Source organism: Lacerta agilis, chromosome 9 (genome assembly GCF_009819535.1).
Source record: "Lacerta agilis isolate rLacAgi1 chromosome 9, rLacAgi1.pri, whole genome shotgun sequence".
Taxonomy (NCBI): Eukaryota; Metazoa; Chordata; class Lepidosauria; order Squamata; family Lacertidae; genus Lacerta; species Lacerta agilis.
In genome coordinates, this window is record NC_046320.1 from 61,651,054 (window position 1) to 61,671,052 (window position 19,999).

General features: G+C 45.4%; 1 protein-coding gene across 13 annotated transcripts in view; it reads left to right on the forward strand.

Annotated features, from left to right (window-relative positions):
* The window catches only part of SEC31A (SEC31 homolog A, COPII coat complex component), a 58,871-nt gene that overhangs the window by 19,410 nt on the left and 19,462 nt on the right, over window positions 1–19,999 (forward strand). For 12 of the 13 annotated variants that reach the window (XM_033160758.1, XM_033160757.1, XM_033160759.1 and 9 more), the window contains 10 exons: window positions 1,188–1,421; window positions 2,109–2,183; window positions 2,740–2,790; window positions 5,168–5,245; window positions 7,065–7,131; window positions 7,247–7,425; window positions 11,701–11,827; window positions 12,751–12,896; window positions 14,945–15,118; window positions 17,812–17,988. In XM_033160758.1, the coding sequence (XP_033016649.1) occupies window positions 1,188–1,421; window positions 2,109–2,183; window positions 2,740–2,790; window positions 5,168–5,245; window positions 7,065–7,131; window positions 7,247–7,425; window positions 11,701–11,827; window positions 12,751–12,896; window positions 14,945–15,118; window positions 17,812–17,988 (1,308 nt within the window). The remainder of the gene's footprint in view (window positions 1–1,187; window positions 1,422–2,108; window positions 2,184–2,739; window positions 2,791–5,167; window positions 5,246–7,064; window positions 7,132–7,246; window positions 7,426–11,700; window positions 11,828–12,750; window positions 12,897–14,944; window positions 15,119–17,811; window positions 17,989–19,999) is intronic. The other variant, XM_033160762.1, reaches the window with a different exon arrangement.

Consider the following 19,999-nt stretch of genomic DNA (forward strand, 5'->3'; position numbering starts at 1 on the left):
AAAGTTGCAGGCCATTAAGCCGTTGTGGAGAAGTTGGCCGTTGCTGTCCATTTTTGTTTTAGTAAAAGGTTACTAAAGCAGCTAGCGAGTCTCTGTGTGCTCTGAGTTGCCTGTTCTATGAATGTGTTGTTCTGCTCTTTTGTGAAGTTCTAGGCCTTTTAAAATCGAGGCTATGCGGTATATCACGTTCCCCTTGTGATGAAGTAATCACACAACCGGCACTCAGTATAATGTGTCTGTGGTGTTAAGCCCTGTTCAAAATACTGCCGTGAAATTAGATCTTCAGCTGACAGAGTGTGACAGACTTGCTAGGGACAAACAATTATAGGTAGAGCATCTGCTTTCATCTGTCTCTTGGTTCAGAAAAAGGTCACACCTTCTGTAACTGGTGAGGTGTTGTTACTTCTTTTATTATTAGTTCTACATCAATTAAGAGAATGGTGTAAATATGTCAGTTAACTAAGCCCCAAAATATGTCACTTAATTCCTATACTTCCTCATGGTGGAGAGTTTGTGTGTGTGTGTTTTTAAGCTATGTACAGTACTCAAAATTTTGACCTGGCTCCAATGGACAGTCCCCTGCTTTCCCTCCCCTAGTTAAGAGACCAAGAGTCCCTTACAGGTGTGTGCACTTTCCCCCGTGCAAACTCTGCCCGTTTCAGCAATAAATAAAGGGTGGAGAACCTCAGGCCCAGGGTCCAGGTGTCACGCTCCAGGCTTCTCTTCCTGCTCCTCCAAATTCTTCCTAGGACACACTTTTCACCAATCCTGCTTTCCGTCCTCCTTGAGTGCTTTTGCCAACTAGAATGTGCCCTTGAATTTTGGTCATGCTTCTTGTCTGGATTGAGGATAAGGAGAGGTACATGTAGAAACCAGGTAAAACTTGTACCTGTTGCTCTGCCTACTTTTACCTTTGGCTCAGTCTACCACAGGGCATGTGGCCCCTGCCTTCTTTCCCTTGATCCAAAAGTGGCTCCCCATCCCTGGCACAGCATCTTCACAAGTCTACACTGCAACGCTAGTTTGCAACTCACCCACCCCTGTCAAACGTCTGCTTTAAAGCAAACCTCAGAACTTCAGAACGTTCTTTTCTTTTGAGCGTGCATATTAAAACTAAGCATGGATCTTGATGGTAATGGATTCGAAACTCTTGCCTAAACCGTATCTGCGCTGCCCTTGAATTCCAGTTTGGTGGAAAGCTGGTTACATTTGAGAACAGCAAGCCCCAGCAGCAAGGAGCGGAGCATCCTCAGCATCACTACCACGTCTACGTCAGCCAAGTTGTCACCGAGAAGGAATTCTTGAGCCGCTCCGATCAGCTGCAGGAGGCTGTGCAGGCAGAAGCATTTGTCAACTATTGCCAGAAGAAAATCGATGCTGCCAAGAATGACTTTGAGAGGAACGTGTGGTCTTTCTTAAAGGTAATCTTAGATTTTGACTGCGCATTAGCAGCTCCCAGTCACCTTAAAAAGCAATGCTTTGCTAGTAATGACCATAAAGTTGGATGCCTTTAAAAGAGGACTAGACAAATTAGTGCACAATAAGGCTATCAGTGGCTACAAGCCAAAATGGCTATGTTCCACCTCTACTGTCGCAGGTGGCATGCCTCTGAATGCCAGTTGCTGGGGATCTCAAGTAGAGGGAGTGCTGTTGCACTCAGGTCCTGCTTCTGGGCTTCTGGTTGGCCACTATGAGAACAGGATGCTAGACCAGATGCTGGCCTTCGGCCTGATCCGGCAGGGCTGTTCTTCTGCCATGTTCTTGTTTGGCAACATTGTCAATGGTGAGAGATGATGGGAGTTGTAGTCCACCCACATCTGGAAGGCACAATGTTGACTCTCCTTGCTTTTTAGCGTGGACTGCCATTAAAACACACAATTATTTGCATCGCTCTGCTTAATGTTCCATTGCCTTCCTTCCTCCTTGCAGAGAAACAAGGGGCTTCAGGGTTCCCTTTGCATCTTGCTGCAAATTCACCAGGTTTGCTTTGCAACTGTTAATTTTACAGAATGGGAGGTGCAGGATGGTAGACACTGTGGGAAAGGGAATAAAAATGAAATCTCTTGTTTTCTACAGTGCTTCCTTTTTCCTAACATTTTTTTTTAAAGGTGCATTTCGAAGAGGATTCACGTAGCAAATGCTTGGAACTCCTGGGCTTCAGGAAAGATGACCTACGGAAAAAGGTAAATGCTAATAATAGTAATAATAATAACATTTGTACACCACCCCAGGCACATTTTTTAAAAAATTATTATTAAGCTGTTGGCATGGTCAGTCATCAATAATTCTGTGTATAGAACTGAATGGCTGGCACCTCATTGGCTTTTAATGGAATTTGTTTATTGTGTTAATATTTATGTGTTGTAAACAGCCTTGGGGTTTTTTTAATGTAGGGTATTGTTTTTTAAAAAATTAAATAGAAATGAACTAAAAGGTTTTCATTATACAGTGGTGGTTAAGTCTCGAATGTACCTTAATACCCTGCTCATTCATATCATTTGCTTTCTCTTGACAAGTAAAGGCCAGATTGACACACTAAATAGAAATGGCCTTTAAAAATATGTGTGCCAATATATGAAGCAGTTTTTTTTAAAATACAAGATTGACATGTGATAGAATGGGTCCTTCAATAAGCAGAGGAAAGTGTTGCGGAAAAAAGGAGCTGGCAGTTGGGAGCATTGAAGGTTTCAGGGGTTCCCCCTCCCAAGATAATCCATAATTCTTTTTCCTTCCCTTCAGATTTCTTTAGCTCTCCATAAAGAGAGTCTTCATGGTAGAGAACCAGATGAGGTAAGGAAACAAATGCAAGGGTTTTATTATGCAAATGGGATGGAGTTTGGAACTTAGCTTACCTTTCCTGCAACGTAATTTCTTTGGCAGTATTTGCTCAAAAATGCATGAGTAAGCCGAGCTTGCCGTCATGTTAACCTGCATTTTACAAGTTGCACTTCGGGCAGTAAAGGTTCATATTAATTGCAGAATAAAACTTCAGCCTTTTTTAAAAAGACGATGCAAAAGTTTTTTGCTTTTTTCATTACTCCAATTAACCCAGTTCACAGGAGATAAATCCACCTTGACCCAAGTCTTTATGGTTTGCCTCCCTTCCTCCTTCTCCCCATTAATGTTCTTTACAATTCTGATGTGGCCTCTGCGGCAGCATTTTATGTTGCTGTTGCGTGTCTTGACAGCGTAATAATACATCTTGCTAACCTTCCCCACTTTCTCTGGAAAGAGTTATTGCACATAGTCTCCACAGAGCCAGTGCTTTTTTCCCTGAGTTCTGAATCTATAATGTTTAAAAGGTTGCTGGAAATCTTTGAAAAATGAAGGCCATAGATCTCTCCGATATCCTGGCTTGAGAGGAACAGGAACTGCAGTACTGCTGCAGTTTTGTGCTACTGAAGAAAGCGGGGCGGGAATAGCTAATCTTTGTAAATCCAGGAACTGCTTTCTCCAGCAGGGTTAGAAGCAGACAGTAGATCAGAGTACAGTATAATCAAGGAAATCACTTTAGACTTGGACAAGCCAAGGGTCTATACATAGTGCCTAATATAACCAGCTTTCCCAGCATTTGTAAACAGCCTCAACCCCTTGAAAATCTTTCTCTAAATGTTTCGTTGCTGCAGCACCTCCACATGACCCAAACATAGGCTGAATAGGGAGCTGTGTGTTCTTTCGCTAAGAGCTTTGCTTACTAATGACTTCCTGGTGTTTCTTTTCCTTATGCCTTGAGTCCATTTGCTGCTCAATCTTAATCCCAGTCCTCTGTCCTCTGTTTTCCTGCATTGCTTTCCTCCTTCTCTCTTTCCCCTCTCTAGTCCATTTTCCCCTTCCAGTTCAATGTTCTAATTTGCCTCCCTTTTAAAGCATCTGTAGCACCTCATTTCTGCAGCCGTACGTCATTTATTCATCTCTCTGTGTCTCTCTTGTGCCTAAAGGCACGCGGAGCAGCTGATTAGAAAGTTATTTTGAAAACTAAATGTAGCTAAAACGCCGCAAGATAAATAAGTGAAAGTGAGCAATAAAGGCTTGTAAAACCGTAATAGGAGGAAGCACTCAAAAACCAATTCAGGCGGAGAAAATCAGTTGCCAAAAGCCCATGGAAATGAGATGGTCTTTACAAGCCATCAACACTAAGAGGGAGGAGCAGGGAAGTTTTGGACCTGCCAAGGGGCCACCACTGAGAAGGCCCTGCATTGCTTAACCCACCTGCCGAACTTCAGACTGTAAGGGATGTAGAGCAGGGCCTCTGCTGACGATCTTAAGAGTCAGGCAGAATAATGTTGGGTTAATGAAACGCAAGTCCAGTCTGTATCAAGAACTAAGAGTCAGCATCTAGGGGATCATGGCAGACCCACATAGTTTTGTTCTGATCCCAGTTTTCATGACATTGAGGGAAAATGTCAGCACAGTTGATGTATGTCTGCGATGGCAGGCATCCTCAAGCAACCCTGCAAACATTTCTCTCTCCAGATAACAAGGGATAGTATCTTGCCAGCTACTAATGTTCATGCAGTTTCTGCTGAACTTTCTGGTTCATAGCACAGGGTTTCCCGTAAGGAAATAACATGCATTCTGCCACTAAGCTACCCTCCTTATCTTGAATTGATCTGGTGTAAATGCATTTATCCTTTGGGGATCTAGAGTTGCAATGTATTTTTTTATCCCTGACTGTCGATTCTGTGAGGTTGCCTTCCACCCATTCCTTTGTCTGTGTGTGGGTTGAAAATACCCTCCTATCTGAGAGTCAGTGTGGTCTAGTGGTTAGAGTGCTTGAACAGGGTCTGGGAGACCAGGATTCAGCCACAAAGCTCACTGTGTGACCTTGGGCCAGTCACTGCTTGCAGCCCAGCCTACCATGCAGAGCTGTTGTGAAAATAAAATGGAGAAAGGAAGAACCTTTTACACTGCTTAGAGGTACTTAGAGAAAAGGTGGGGTATAAATGCAGAAATAAATACAATATAGTTGTATATTTTGACAAACATTTGTTCACAGGGTGTGAGATGATTTGGAAAGGGAAGCGGAGAAAGAAATCGCCTTTTTGTCATTAATTGGGAGCATACGTTTACTAACATTGGGAACTGTTTGGTGCTGGTTCTAACTGCTTTGGTGTCTTTCTCTCTGCCTAAAACCTTTGAAAACATCCTTTCCTCTTCTATGGGAAAGACTTTAGAGGAATCTGACCAGCCAGTACAGAGTGATGGCGAAGAAGGTGTGGCTGCTCAGGATCAGCTCTTGGGAGAGGTATTCATTCTGTTCTCTACTAAACGTGTGGGTGCTTGGTCACTGACTCCCAGCTATTATTTTTGCTCTGAAAAATTCATATCCCATACACTCATAGACAGGAGACTGAGTGGGGGCAGGGATGGGGAATCTTAGGCCCCAGAGGGCTGAATGTGACCATCTAGACCAGGGGTCAGCAACCTTTTTCAGCTGTGGGCCGGTCCACCATCCCTCAGACCACGTGGTGGGCCAGACTGTATTTTTGGGGGGAAATGAACGAATTCCTATGTCCCACAAATAACCCAGAGATGCATTTTAAATAAAAGGACACATTCTACTCATGTAAAAACATGCGGATTCCTGAACTGTCCGCAGGCCGGATTGAGAAGGCGATTGGGCCGCATCTGGCCCACGGGCCTTAGGTTGCCTATCCCTGCTCTAGACCTTGTTGGAACTCCCTCTAGGCTATACCCCTTCCCCAGTCACACCCTCCTTGAGTGTTTTTGCCATGCTGGAATGTGTCCCTGAACTCTGATAGCACCTCTTGCTTGCATTAGAGTGGAGGATAGAAGTGGATGTCTCTGTGTAGAAACCAGTATACATGTGTAAAATTTACATTAATTGCCCTGCCCACTTTTGCCTCTGGCTATGCCCAGCACTTGCTCTGCACATTCTTGCCTCTGCCCCCCAGGAAGGGTTGGTACCATAGGCTGAAAAAGGTCCACCATCCCCGTAGAAGGATGTGAGTGCAAGGCTGTGCATTTTCTGCAATAAAAATTACCCAGATTCTCTTGCACCAAGGGGGGAAAGGAAGAGTCAAAATTTGCAGCTTGAGTAAATGCAACCATTAACCCAGGTTATATGTTTTTCCTGTGAATGCTCGGCACTGGTTCTTCCCCCTGTTGCACAGCACAGCTTCTTAACTTTCTTTTGATGGGCATTGAGAATTGACATGCACCAGGGGGCAGTAATGCCTGGAAACCTTTTTATAGGGCACCCTATATTGCTTGTGGGGAGGATGGAGGAAGCATAAATTTCCCAAGTTGCTCAGTCTTGGGAAGGAGGCCCAATGGCTTTGGATATATGAGCCACATACATATTACATGGGCTTTGCATGTTAATGGTGAACAGAGCAGAAGAGCAATAGGTTTGGGTTTCACTTTGTCTTCCATTAGCATAACCAGGAATGTATAGGCTACATTAAATACGCTGAAAGATTTTACTCAGATTAGCATCATCCCCTCTACAAGGATGCTAAACCCCCCCCCCCCCAAAGGCAAATGCAGACTTCCTTTCCATTTTCCCCTCTGGGCTTTGGAGTGTTCTGGTGCACGTTATAAAGCTGGAATATACAAATTGTATTACTAAGTTGTAATGCTGTGCTTGAAGACGCCTCCCTTTCGAAGTCACCAGGCATTTTGCCATTTGCATTAGAAGCGGACAGCTCATAGATCTCTCAACCACAGTGGTTTGTTATTTGGGCATTTCATCTGAATGACATAGCCCCCTATCCTGTGCCTGTTGACTTGAAAGTAAGACCCGTTGAGTTCAGCGGGTTGCAGTTGTAAATACACACAGTTTTGTCACCAGGCTGGGATTCTTCCCCCCCACCCATCAGGTTGCGGCAGGAGAAAAAGAAATTTCGCTGGCACGGCACTTTGTGATATATGTGCAGCCATAATAATGCTCTTCTTTAATAAGTTAGCAGCCTTTTAGGAAAATGACGGTATGAAAGCATATCAGTATATCTTGTTTTCTTAGTTATGTGCGTTCGCATCTGGATTAATGTAAATACATTATCGAATCCACTCTAAAAATCACATTCATTTCTGCCCATTAGAGTAGAAAAGATGAGACTGCCACTCCGCCATGTGCAGATGAAACGTTTAACATTTCCGTCACTGGAGGTAAGGAAAAAATCCCCACCTTTTGTACAGAACACTTTTAAACTTGCCTAAACATGAACCCTTCTCAGTTCTTTGTTAGGATGATAAGTGAGTGTCTTCGTTTTCCTTGCTGCAGATATAGACGGCTTGATCACTCAGGCTTTGCTGACGGGGAACTTTGAAAGTGCCGTTGACCTCTGCCTCCACGACAATCGCATGGCTGATGCCATTATACTAGCTATAGCCGGTGGCCAGGAGCTGCTGTCCAGAACTCAGGAGAAGTACTTTGCAAAGACACGAGGCAAAATTACCAGGGTACGCAGGCTTTTAAGTTGGAAACGTGGGTAAAATATGGGCTTACAACCTCATCCTTTATTCAGAAGACTAGGCAGGCTTCTGGAAGTATCAGATAATCCATGCATCAAGTAAACGGGTGTAATAGAGACATGGTAACGTGAGAACAATTTGTGGGGAAGAATCAGTAGTGAATTAGAAGTCGTTGCTTATATAACAGGGCTGGTTGCAAGTGGACTGTTCGGTGGCAGGTCCCCTCCATGGTCATTCCCCTTAAACACAATTGATATTGATTTCAGTATAACCTTTAATTGTAATTAAGTCAGGAGACAGGGAGCTCACGGTAGGGAGGGTGCATAAAATCCTTCATTCTGCTTCCAGTCTCTCTAACAATGGTTGATGCATCAGCCTTGCATGGGTACCAGCCCAATATTAGATAATGGAGTTTCTACGTCATAAATGAAAATCCTCAGATACAGCTAACATGTAGAATTGCCCAATTCTATCTGCCCAATTCTATCTGAGCTGCAGCATTTAATTGATTACATTAATCAACGGGAAAACGTCTGATAGTCTTTTAAGAAGTGTCCTCGATTAAGCAAGCAGCAGTTCTTTAAAAAGGCAAGGAAACACAAGGGCTTATACAAACGGCAAATGGCACAAGAGGCATTTCCCCTTCCTCTTGCACACAGGAGGAATGCCTCTTGCATACCTGTTTTGTAGCAGTCATCATAGTACATCGTCTACAAACAAAGTGCGTGTCTCATTTTGGAAGTCCGGCTTAGATTTCATGCAATTGACTAAGAAGCGTATGATTAATCAGGCTGAAGTCCTGGTTCTCTCGTGACATTTTTCTTCCATTCTCTTAAATTGAGCTAGAACAGGATAGGAATAAATTTTATTGACTTGGATCGTTGGATAAAAAAGAGAACACTGCCCCCTTTTCTTCCAAGGTGCTGTTACTCCTTGGCAATCCCCTCTCAACCAACAACCCCCCCTCCCATCTCCTGCCTGCCCCTTAGATTTGACTGTTGTGATGCTTTTCACTCGGTTCCAAGAAATGTTCAGCCTCAACTTTGGCAGTCTTTGTGTTTCTATATGCCATCTGTTTTGCATTTTGTGAGAACAATTTTCTGTCTTGCTTTGATTCCCCGGTGTCCTTCAGTTTTCTGGCCATCAGCCAGAGCAGAGATATCTGGGGATTTGTGTTCATATGTTCACAGGTTACTTTCCTGAGTTTAGCAAGAGTTGTTCATTTCTAATGGCCCGATTTCTGCCATAGGCCTCTGCTAGTTTGTACTTGACATTCTCCGTTGCCAGCAGAGCTCATTCCCTTCTTTGCCTCGTCCTTCATTTTCCTTCAGGCTGTCAGGCAACTGGAGCAGCAAATGAGGCAGGGCCTTAAAAAGCAATGGAAAACATTCCATTTAGCTTTCCTACAACTTCTGTGATGAAAAGGCTGTATAAGCACTTAACACTTGACTTGTGGCACCCTTGCTGATAAGATTGACTGCTGCTGGGTTAAAGTATTCTGTGGACATTAGTGACGAGCAAGCTAACGGTACAGTCAGCCAAGGAAATCCCCTGGTGCACACAGAAAGACAATTTCAGACTTTTCCGTCTTGGCCCAATTCTCGCTGTACTTTTTATTAAAACAGAGATCTGCACATGCACTGACCATGCTGATGTTCTGGCAAGAATGTGTGTGTGGGGGTGTGCCTACGTTTCTGTTGTTTGTCCTATACTGTGGACATTTTTGAGATGACAACAGCAGTAGCCAAGAGCTCTCGGCAGAAACTGTTTTGCTCTGTTTTTACTGGCCCAGGGCTTAAATCTCCATCCACTTCAGCAGTTGCACAGGCTTGTGGATCTGCCAGACCCAGAGGTGGGATGTGCGTTTTAGAAATGGACCTTGGGGTCAGTCTTTCTTGCGACTGCGCAAAATGAGATTTCCCCAAACACTGTCATGCAGACCTGCTTTTGTTTTTTTCAGATGGAGCCAAACTCCCCTCCTAAACCAGCTTCTTTTTTCAATTGCCTTGTTTACTTTCTTGGTGTCCTATCAATCTGTCCCACTTGACAGCTGTTCACGCCTCCTCATGATTGAAGTCTCCCTTGTTTGTCGCTACAAACAAGGGAGTTATAGCCAGGTTTCTTTAGCTGTAACTCAAAAATAAATCAGTCCTCCGGGAGACGATGATAAGCAATTTAGGCACAGCTTTAGGCAATCAAGTTCCTGAATTAGATTACCAAGATCCTGAAACTTCTAGTGATAAGACAAATGGTGCAGTTAATTGTGGCAGTCTTTGTACACCCCTTGGATTCTGGAACCAGATAGGTTGATGAATAAAACATTTGACGGTGCCGACTAGGCAGAGATTAACAGGTGCCAAGTTACCTGTAAGCCACAAAAGTATACTGCACTTCTGGTATTCTCCCTACTTCTTCTTATACTCCTGTTATTTCATAGATCTACCAGTAGTTCTTCCTTTCGGCTCCCCCCCCCCCCCAGTGTTAGATATGCCATCTTCCAACCTGTCAAATGCCTCTGTTGTTGGGGTTTTGTTTAGGGTTTGTCCAGGGGTCAGCAAACTTTTTCAGCAGGGAGACGGTCCACTGTCCCTCAGACCTTGTGGGAGGGGCAGACTATATTTTGGAAAAGAAAAAAAACAACGAATTCCTATGCCCCACAAATAACCCAGAGATGCATTTTAAATAAAAGCACACATTCTACTCATGTAAAAACACGCTGATTACGGACCGTCTGCGGGCTGGATTTAGAAGGTGATTGGGCCGGATCCGGCCCCCGGGTCTTAGTTTGCCTACCCATGGGTTTGTCTGATGGCGTTTAAATGTCTGCACTATAAAATCCTGGGGGGTTTAAATGTTTGTGGATGTCGTGAAGCAGCACAGGAGGAGGAAGTGCAGTGCACATGCACCAATGTCCTGCGCTCATTGCACCTTCACCGTGTCCAAAGCTGCTGAGAGCAGAAGGAAGAGTTCATTATATTAAATTGTAAGTGCGGATGTAGTAAGGGAGAAGAGCTGTAGGGAGATTTAGATCCGAGGAAGGAAACGCAGGCAGGAAATGGGGGAGAACATTTTTATTTATCTGTTTCTCAAGTGTTGGATGCAGCGTTACAAACTGAGACGGGAAAGCTAGGAGCTAGATGGCACCTTAAGCCTTGGTTATGGGCACAACAGCGGAATGTCTAAGCACACTTTTTTAATAGCAAGAATGTAAAGCTGAAAATGAATGGACTTCAGCTAAAATCTTACATTCATTTTTCTCATGGTCTGGTCCTTATCTGAAGACTGCATAAAAGAGCAAAGCCATTCTTCTCCTGCACGCACCCCTAATATTCTTCAGAGGGTCTCTTCTCCAGTATTCAGAGAGTAGCTGGAAGTAGGGAGGCAGAAAAAGGTCCTCCTTTCCTTCCACTCTGCAGTTTTAATCTGAAATGTTCGGCGCAGTACTGTACCCAGAGTTCAGAAACTGCTCAAGCTAATGAAATTCCTTGTCACAAAACGCACCTAGAACAATGGGAGTTTCGAACGCTGTTTAGATGTGATTATCAGGCAGAGGGTTGTAGATGAATCATCTGACTAGTCTGTGACTTCTATTTTTCTTTGTGGAAGAAATATTCAGTCAAGCAAACCTCCACCTGTATTCTGTGGTGGTACATTCCAGGTTTCTCATCCGTCGCTTGTGAGAACTAGGCCTCAGAAAGAGGAAACCTTCAAAATGCTGTAGATAAAGAAGTGGTTAGGGATGATGTAGTTATTGGGTAGGGAGGAATTTGGAGTGTATGATCTTACACCTCAAGTTGGGATAATCACATTTTAATGTTCCTATATGTGAATCAAAACTAAAACAATTCCCTGTAGGTAAGGGGAAACTAGCACAATTGAAGTGACTCGACTAAGACCTTTCTCCCTTATGTGCTAGTTTTCTACTTGCAAGGCTTTTTTAAAAATAGGAGAGACATTCCAAAAACATGATTCCCACCCCCGCAAGCTGCAGTATGAAGTAATATTTTTCTATTTAACCACCACATCCTGCTGCATGTGTAGATTAGACAACTACAGATTTCACTTGTACCAAACCATGACACAAAAATTACTGTAGCGTAGTAGTAACCAGTGAAAAGTGTGCATGTCTTTAGATTCTGTTTTTAAAGCAAGTTTTTGCAGAACCGCTTTACTCTCTCGGCTTGGATGCTCAGTCGGTAAATGCACAGCGTTAGAACAGGGCTGTCTTAATACACTTACTTGTTCTCTGCTTTTTCTTCTCAGCTCATCACTGCAGTTGTGACCAAGAACTGGAAGGAGATTGTCCAGTCTTGCGACCTGCAAAACTGGAAGGAGGCTTTAGCTGCCGTGTTGACTTACGCGAGGCCAGATGAATTTGCTGCTCTTTGTGGTGAGGAAACTAGACACAGATGAAGGTGTTGGGTTACTCTTTAATTAAAATGCAACGTATCTTTTTATAGCTCGCATTTTCCGTCACTGTAATAAAATATGAATTCATCTCATTTAGTAAGCAATGAAGCACACAGGATTATTATTATTATTATTATTTAAAGCATACTTTACCTTTCATCTGAAAAAAGTTTCCGTAGCGGCTCCTAAAATATCAATGAAAAGATTGATCCAACTTGCAGGCTTATAGTCTTAAAAGGCACAGCACAAAAGGAAAAAGGGATTTGGAGGGATGAGGCAGGGAAGCAAACTCGAGCACTAATTCTTACAGACAAAGTTCATGTAACCACCAGCTGGAATGGATCAAATGACAGCATTTCTTTAGTAGCCTCCATTTCCTGGTTCCTATAATCATAGGTTTTTCATGATGTCTAGAATGGGCAGCTGAGATTAGCACCAACCATAACTTTGCCAGATTTGAATGTCATAGAATCATAGAGTTGGAAGAGACCACAAGGGCCATCCAGTCCAACCCCCTGCCAAGCAGGAAACACCATCAAAGCATTCCTGACAGATGGCTGTCAAGCCTCTGCTTAAAGACCTCCGAAGAAGGAGACTCCACCACACTCCTTGGTAGCAAATTCCACTGCCGAACAGCTCTCACTGTCAGGAAGTTCTTCCTAATGTTTAGGTGGAATCTTCTTTCTTGTAGTTTGAATCCATTGCTCCGTGTCCGCTTCCACAATTTGCTACGGCAATTTGTCGTAGCAAATTGTGGCTAGAGATAACCAGCAAATGGAAGAGGGGACACTTGAGCCCTTGGCACATTCTGGTCATTTGAAATGCGACATCTGAACTAGACATTTGTGCATTTTTAGCTGTGCAGGTATTAATTGCATGCACTCTTTTCGTTCTAATTCCTAGATCTGTTGGGCTCTAGACTTGAAAGCGAAAGTGACAGCCATCTGCAGACTCAGGCTTGCCTATGTTACATTTGTGCTGGAAATGTAGAAAAGCTGGTTGCCTGCTGGACTAAAGCTCAAGATGGAAGCACTCCGCTTTCCCTTCAGGTAGCTCTTCGTTAACTAGTTCCCTTTTGGGTCTGGTCCCCTGTGAGATAACACGACACCTTTAAACTTTATATGAAATTCTGTAGGTTTTGGGAAGTACCTTTCCATTTCCCTTTTGGATGCAATCTGGTAACTCTGGCACCTCCAAAGTTGTGTGTATTTATTCATTTGCATTGTATTCATTTATTCAGAACAATGTACAGAAATCATTTCTAAGAAGGTCCCTGCCCTTTGTGAGCTCACAGTCGAAAATGTCACGATACACGAGGAAAAGGGGAGGGGAGGGAGGAGGGGAAAGCAAGCTCTAGCAAAAGTTTTGAAAGTAGCAGCCAACATCAGTGGCGCATCTGGCTGTCCAGCCCTTGATAAAGAGCAGCCCCTTCCTGAACAAATTATTTTATTTATTTATTTATTACTTATATCCCGCCCATCCGACTGTGTTACCCCAGCCACTCTGGGCAGCTTACAACAAAATATTGGGGGTGGGGTAGGAGAGAGAGGAATAATCAGATCAGATTGAGGAGCAGAGCAGGTCACAAATTTCCAGGCCAGAAGCATGGGGCAGCTCTTGCCACACAATTGTTCCTTCTGGCAGTTAAATTGATAGAGTTTTGGAGCAAACACAATGGTAGGCCCTTAGTAGCTCACTCAAAAACATGACACTTGTGAATGAATTTGCCATAGTAGTAGTAGTAGTAGTAGTAGTAGTAGTAGTAGTAGTTTATTACTTATACCCCGCCTATCTGGCTGGGTTTCCCCAGCCACTCTGGGCGGCTTCTAGCAAGAGATTAAAAATACATTAAAACATTGAATATTAAAAAACTTCCCTAAACAGGGCTGACTTCAGATGTCTTCTAAAAGTCAGATAGTTGTTTATATCCTTGACATCTGATGGGAGGGTGTTCCACAGGACGGGTGCCACTACCAAGAAGGCCCTCTGCCTGGTTCCCTGCAACCTCACTTCTCGCAGTGAGGGAACCGCCAGAAGTCCCTTGGCGCTGGACCTCAGTGTCCGGGCAGAACGATGGAGGTGGAGACACTCCTTTGGGTATGCAGGGCCAAGGCCGTTTAGGGCTTTCAAGGTCAGCACCAACACTTTGAATTGTGCTCAGAAACATACTGGGAGCCAATGTAGGTCTTTCAAGACTGGTGTTATGTGGTCTCAGCAGCTGTTCCCAGTCACCAATCTAGCTGCCGCATCAAACAGAGGCATGAAGTCAGAGCTTCCCCAGCAGCCCTTAAATCCCCACCCATTAGACCAGGGTTTCCCAAACTTGGGTCTCCAGCTGTTTTGGACTACAACTCCCACCATCCCTAGCTAGCAGGACCAGTCAGGGATGATGGGAGTTGTAGTCCAAAGACTGCTAGTAACGGAAATATGGGAAACCCTGCACAGTCATCAGCCCTCACCATTGATTCTGGAATGTCACATAGCTGTTCTGCTCAGGATTTTTTATGATGTAAGGAGAGCCCTGATGGCTCAGGCCCAACACCCAGCATCTGGTTGAGCATCGTGTTCTCTTACAATGGCCAACTAGATGCCTGTGGGCACCCCACAAGCAGGGCACCAGTCCACTCCCGTTGTTGGGTGATGATCAGTGTTAGGATTCTTCTGCTCGTTTCTCTGGGGTGTTTGATATGACTCATGGGATTGAGAGAGAGAGGCCTACTTGCTTCAGCTTGGCCCTCCCAAAATGGTCTGAAGGCACAGGCCACAGCTCTGCTTGAATGAGACCTCCAATCTTGAGTCCACTGGAGGAAGAGCAGGTTGCAAAGGGAATGAATAAACACTGCTCTGTTGTTGTTTTTGTTGCTGTAGACTGTAAAGAAGAAGAAAAAGGTTGCTCAGCTACAGAAGTTTAACTTGCCATTTTGGCTTGTGAATGCCAGCCAGCTATGGGCTTGTATAACTTAGTTAGCTGCAATTTTTCTGTGCTCTTGTGCAGCTCCTACTGGTAAAAGAAAGGGACCCACATGCAAATAGAAACTCTTTAATCCAAACTGGCCTGCTTGCCGCTTAACTATTTCCTTTTTCTTTCTCCCTCTAGGACCTCATTGAGAAAGTGGTTATCCTGCGCAAGGCGGTGCAGCAGACGCAGGTGGCGGACGCCAGCACAGTCGGGGCTCTCTTGGCCGACAAGATGAGCCAGTATGCCAACCTCCTGGCTTCGCAGGGCAGCACCGCTGCAGCTTTAGCTTTCCTTCCCGAGAACACCAACCAGGTAAATGGGCTCGGCTTTTGTTTCCCTCCCTTGCCTTACGCTAGATTGGCCTTTGCTAACCTAGTGTCCTCCAGATATTGCAGAGCGCAGCAGCCCCAGACCTTTAAGGCAACTCAGGAGCTTCAGCTGATCCAAAATGCAGCTGGGCTTTCACTTACCATCTAGGTCAGTGTTTTTCAACCTTTTTTGGGCAAAGTCACACTTGTTTCATGAAAAAAATCACGTGGCACACCACCATTAGAAAATATTAAAAAATATAACCCTGTGCCTATATTGACGATATATAAAGTAATTCTCTTGAATAGGAATCAAATAAACACAAAGAAAGTATTTTATAATTATTGGACTTAAGAGCAGGGGTCCCCAAACTAAGACCCGGGGGCCGGATGTGGCCCAATCACCTTCTAAATGCTGCCCGCGGATGGTCCAGGAATCAGCGTGTTTTTACAGAATTGGAACCTGTCCTTTTATTTAAAATGCATCTCTGGGTTATTTGTGGGGCATAGGAATTTGTTCATATTTTTTTCAAAATATAGTCCAGCCCCAAGTAAGGTCTGAGGGACTCTAGTCTTGTACCTGAGTGACGTTTTGTGACAAAGACATGAGTGGAGAAGCTCCTGAGACATCCTGACATGATATAATTAACTGCCATGCCACACTTGAGAGCCCAGCCAATGTGGTGTTTCCCTTTTTTGTGATGATCTTGTGCTTTGGGAAGTTCAAAGAGGTTGAACCAGCAAGTGCGAAATAAATGCAAAAGGAAACCTGCACATCCTAATTATTCATCATTTATTAGCAAAGTGCTCTCACCCAGCTGAAAGGAGCCAGGTTTGTTATTTCCTCCAAACAGCAAAAGAATTCTTAATTAATTTATGTAGGTTGGAGATGACTGCACTTTGGGAAACATCTCCCTTGAGAGGTTATAGATGCGGTTTTGCATCCGATTTGGTACTGAATCCTCTCTCTCCCCCCCCCCGCCTCCGCCTTCGCGCGCGCCATTTCCAAGCCCCCACCCACGTCCACCGCTGGCTCCCTCCTCCTCATCTCCGGCCCGCTCTTTCCACCCCCCTTCCGCTTCTAAGATGCACGCGCCTACATAGGCCTCGTAACCCCACTCGCGACAAGGCGCGCGCGGCGCGCAGGACCCCTTCAGGGCCACGCCGACGGCCGAGGAGGCGGGGAACTCCGGCAGGCCGGAGGGCGCTGACGATTGGCCGGCGGGAGGGCGAAGGAGGGAGGTGCTTTTGAGGCAGCCGACCCGGCTGCCGCGTCCAGGGCCGTGCAATGCAGTGCAGTGTAGCCTCGGCGCTGCTGGGGCAAGGCGGGCGTCTCTTTTCGGCTCTGTGTACAAACGCGCGGGCTGACCCTGATTGGCTGAAGGAAGGCAACAACAACGGCCGGGACGTTTTTCCCACGGCACACCAGGCAACATCTCGCGGCACACTAGTGTGCCACGGAACAGTGGTTGAAAAACACTGATCTAGGTAACCCTGTTTTTAAACAGCTGCGTTGGGTTCCAGTTCGTTTCCGGGTCCGATTCAAGATGCTCACATTAGGTTAAAGCCCTAAACTGCTTGTACCCCAAATATGTGAAAGATCCTGAAGGGCAGGGGGAGCTTCTTGATAGTTCCACTGCCCTCAGAAGTTTGAGGGTCTTCTGGGAGAGGGTGCTCTCTGTGGCAGCCCCCAAGCTGTGGAATTCCCTCCTTGCAGAGGTTCATTTGGCACCTTCATTACATTGTTGCCATCTGATTCTTAATTTTTTTCGTCTATATCCCACCTTTCCTCCAATGAGCTTAAGGAGGCATACATGGTTCGCCTTCCTGTTTTACCCACACAACAACCCTGCAAGGTGGCTCAGTGAGTGTCTGGCCCAGCGAGCATCATGGCTGAGTGGGGATTTGAACCCTGGTCCCATAGGTCTCAGTCCAACACTCTAACCCAAGCACCCCCAAACTCGGCCCCCCAGATGTTTTGGGACTACAGCTCCCATCATCCCTGGCTAACAGGACCAGTGGTCAGGGATGATGGGAATTGTAGTCCCAAAACATCTGGAGGGCCGAGTTTGGGGGTGCCTGCTCTAGCTGTTACACCACACGCTGATTCTGAAGGCACAACTCTTCACCCTGGCATTTGACACTTAGGAGAGATTTGTGTATACATTGGGACCTGCCCTATTGTCTTGATTGCCATCTGTTTTCAATCTTGTATTGTTTTAAATAGTTGTAACACATCCTGGGGCCACATGGTGAAGAAGGGGGTGTAAGAAATATGATGATGGTGATGGAGAATGGATAAATGAATGGTTGAACCTTGCAGGCCCTAGTTAGGCCAGGACAGGAATGACTAAGTGGAAATTCCTTGTCGGTTCAGTTCTGGCTTTGGAGCAGGAGCTATGAAGAAGAGCTGTGTTGAAGCTCCCAAACATCCTGCCTGCCTGAGGCTCAACTGCGAAACACCCCTCATCTTGCAAAGACTAGACATGTTTGTGTGTATCCTTGGGTCCCTGCTTCAGCACAGGCGAAAAATTATTCCGCCGCTGCAGTAACTCGAGTCCTCGTGCCTTCTCACGACTCTATTCTCCTGCCACCTTCTGTGTCATTTGTAACGAATGCGCCAGTTCTCTTGTTTGGATCCCTCTTGCTTGTGGGGTGTATGTGTGCAATTCCTTGTGGTTTCTTTCTGCTTTGCAGCCAAACATCATCTTGTTGCGGGAAAGGATTTGTAGAGCTCAAGGAGAGCCTTCCCGGGGCCCAGAAGCACCAAAGGTACCTTACGAAAGACAGCCTGCAGCACCCAGGGGGAGAATTGGACCTGCGGCTGGCCAGGCGCAGATGCCCCAAGTCCCAGCCCAGCAATACTATCATCAGGTAACCGACACCTTCAGCAGTCACACTTCAGCTTCTGTGGACAGCCAGCTTTACTGCAGCATCGTTCTGCCTAGTGTTCTGAGCATTCAGCGCCCGCAGCGTCTGTATGAAGTGCCTCTTGCAAGTCTTTCCAGCAGCAGCTTCTGCGTGTGCTTTTTGCAGTTTGCACACGTGCTTTTCTGAAAAGCGATCATGGAAATCTTGCGAGCCAGCCTGCCTGAGTGTTTGTTTTGATGCCACGCAAGCTTTTGCTGATGTGAAATGCTATTTTAAAGGCGTTAAATACTGCTTGGGATATTTTCCACCTGCTTTCTTTTCTCCCCGCCCTCCACCTCCCTTTGTGTTGCTTTAATTCCCTGTGCAGATAATGAATTTTGGCCGTGTTTTGCCACTGCCCTTTCAGCTTGAAATAAGCTGGATATTTTGCTCCAACGCTTACAGCTCCCCAGCCTTCCGATATATTTGCCAGACAGCTATGATACCAGACTTAAAACACAGTTAGGGCACGCTTGTAAAGACAATGTTGTCTAGGTGGTCTGTGGTGAGCAAGCATCTTCTCCAGGTGACCACACCTAGAAGGGTTTATAAGCTAAAAGAAAAAAAATGTTTTATTTGATGCAACAAATGACAAGTATAAATGTTTGTGGACAGGTGGCTCCTGAGCGATTTTATAGCTTAGAAACTTCTGTGAGCCTATTTGCAAGGCTGTTCTTACGGATAAAGAGCATGAAACTTGCACCTCGTTGTTCTATTGCCTCTGACACACCAGGGGAGACCAGCACCAGAGGCTGTCCCCCCCCCCCCGCAGTTGTCTTTGGGATGTGCACGTTCACAAGTTGTTGGCCCACATCTGTCTTGAGAGAGAATGGAGTGTGCCCCCAGGGGTGAAGTCAGAACTGCTGTGCTAGCAGCACCAGAGTGACTTCCCTGGACACACTGCCTGAGCAGTGGGTAAGGAGGTCCTGGGCTGCCCAGACGACAAGACCCTCCTCTCAGCCTCGCTGATGTGGTCCAAAGGAAAGCGGAATGGTATATTGTAAATGGGAATGGCTCACTTTGTCTGCGAAGACACGTGCTGGACAGGCTTAGGAGTAAGTGCTGATTCCGCCCTGTTTCTGGTGTGAAAGCCAAAGAACAGATCAATCTCTGTATGTGGCTGAGTCTTAAATGCAGGCAGAAGCTGCTGTGCTCCTTGGGTCTTGCTCCTTTCCTTTGTGTATCTTAATTACATAATACCATGAATTGATTTGGCAAAGAACATAATGTGTCTTACTCCCGTCTTGATGTTGTAATATCATCAAGCCTTTTGTTTGTGCGGCAGCACTCATTGGTACAGAGTTCCAGCCCCTTTCATCCCCGTAGCAGCCATTTTGTGCTGGCACCCATGGCACTCGTCAATATAAGCATGGGCATCTGATTTTCTTTTCAACAAAAATATAAAAGCACCGCATGGCAAAATCCCAACCTCATTTTCTTTTTAACAAAAATATAAAAGCACTGCATGGCATAATCCCAACCTCATTTTCTTTTTAACAAAAATATAAAAGCACTGCATGGCATAATCCCAACCCAGCATCTGCAATAGTCACAGAGCAGTCTGGTGCCTGCGCCGAGTTTTGTATGGCCAGGTGTGCTGTATATGTTTGTGCGTCCCCCACCCTCAGCCTGCGTTCTCCACTTGTATGCTCTGGGAGTTCATGGTGCCTTCCACAGGGCCCTCTGTCGGTTCCTGCATTTTAAAACAACCCGGTCAAACGAGTATTAGACAAGCAGCACTTGGCACCGAGACTGTAGCTTGTTAGGGATGCAAAACATGACAGAAGAAAAGCGCCCCGACAATCCAACAGCACTAACCAGGTGAAATCTAAATCACCGCTGAGCGTTTGCTGCCTCCTTCCCCTGCGCTTCTTCTCTTTCCCCTTGCTGCCTTGTCTTGGCTGCTTGGCTCCTAAGAATACAGGGATCGAGGTCTTAAAACAATCATAACTGTTAAGTAGCATGGCAAATAGGG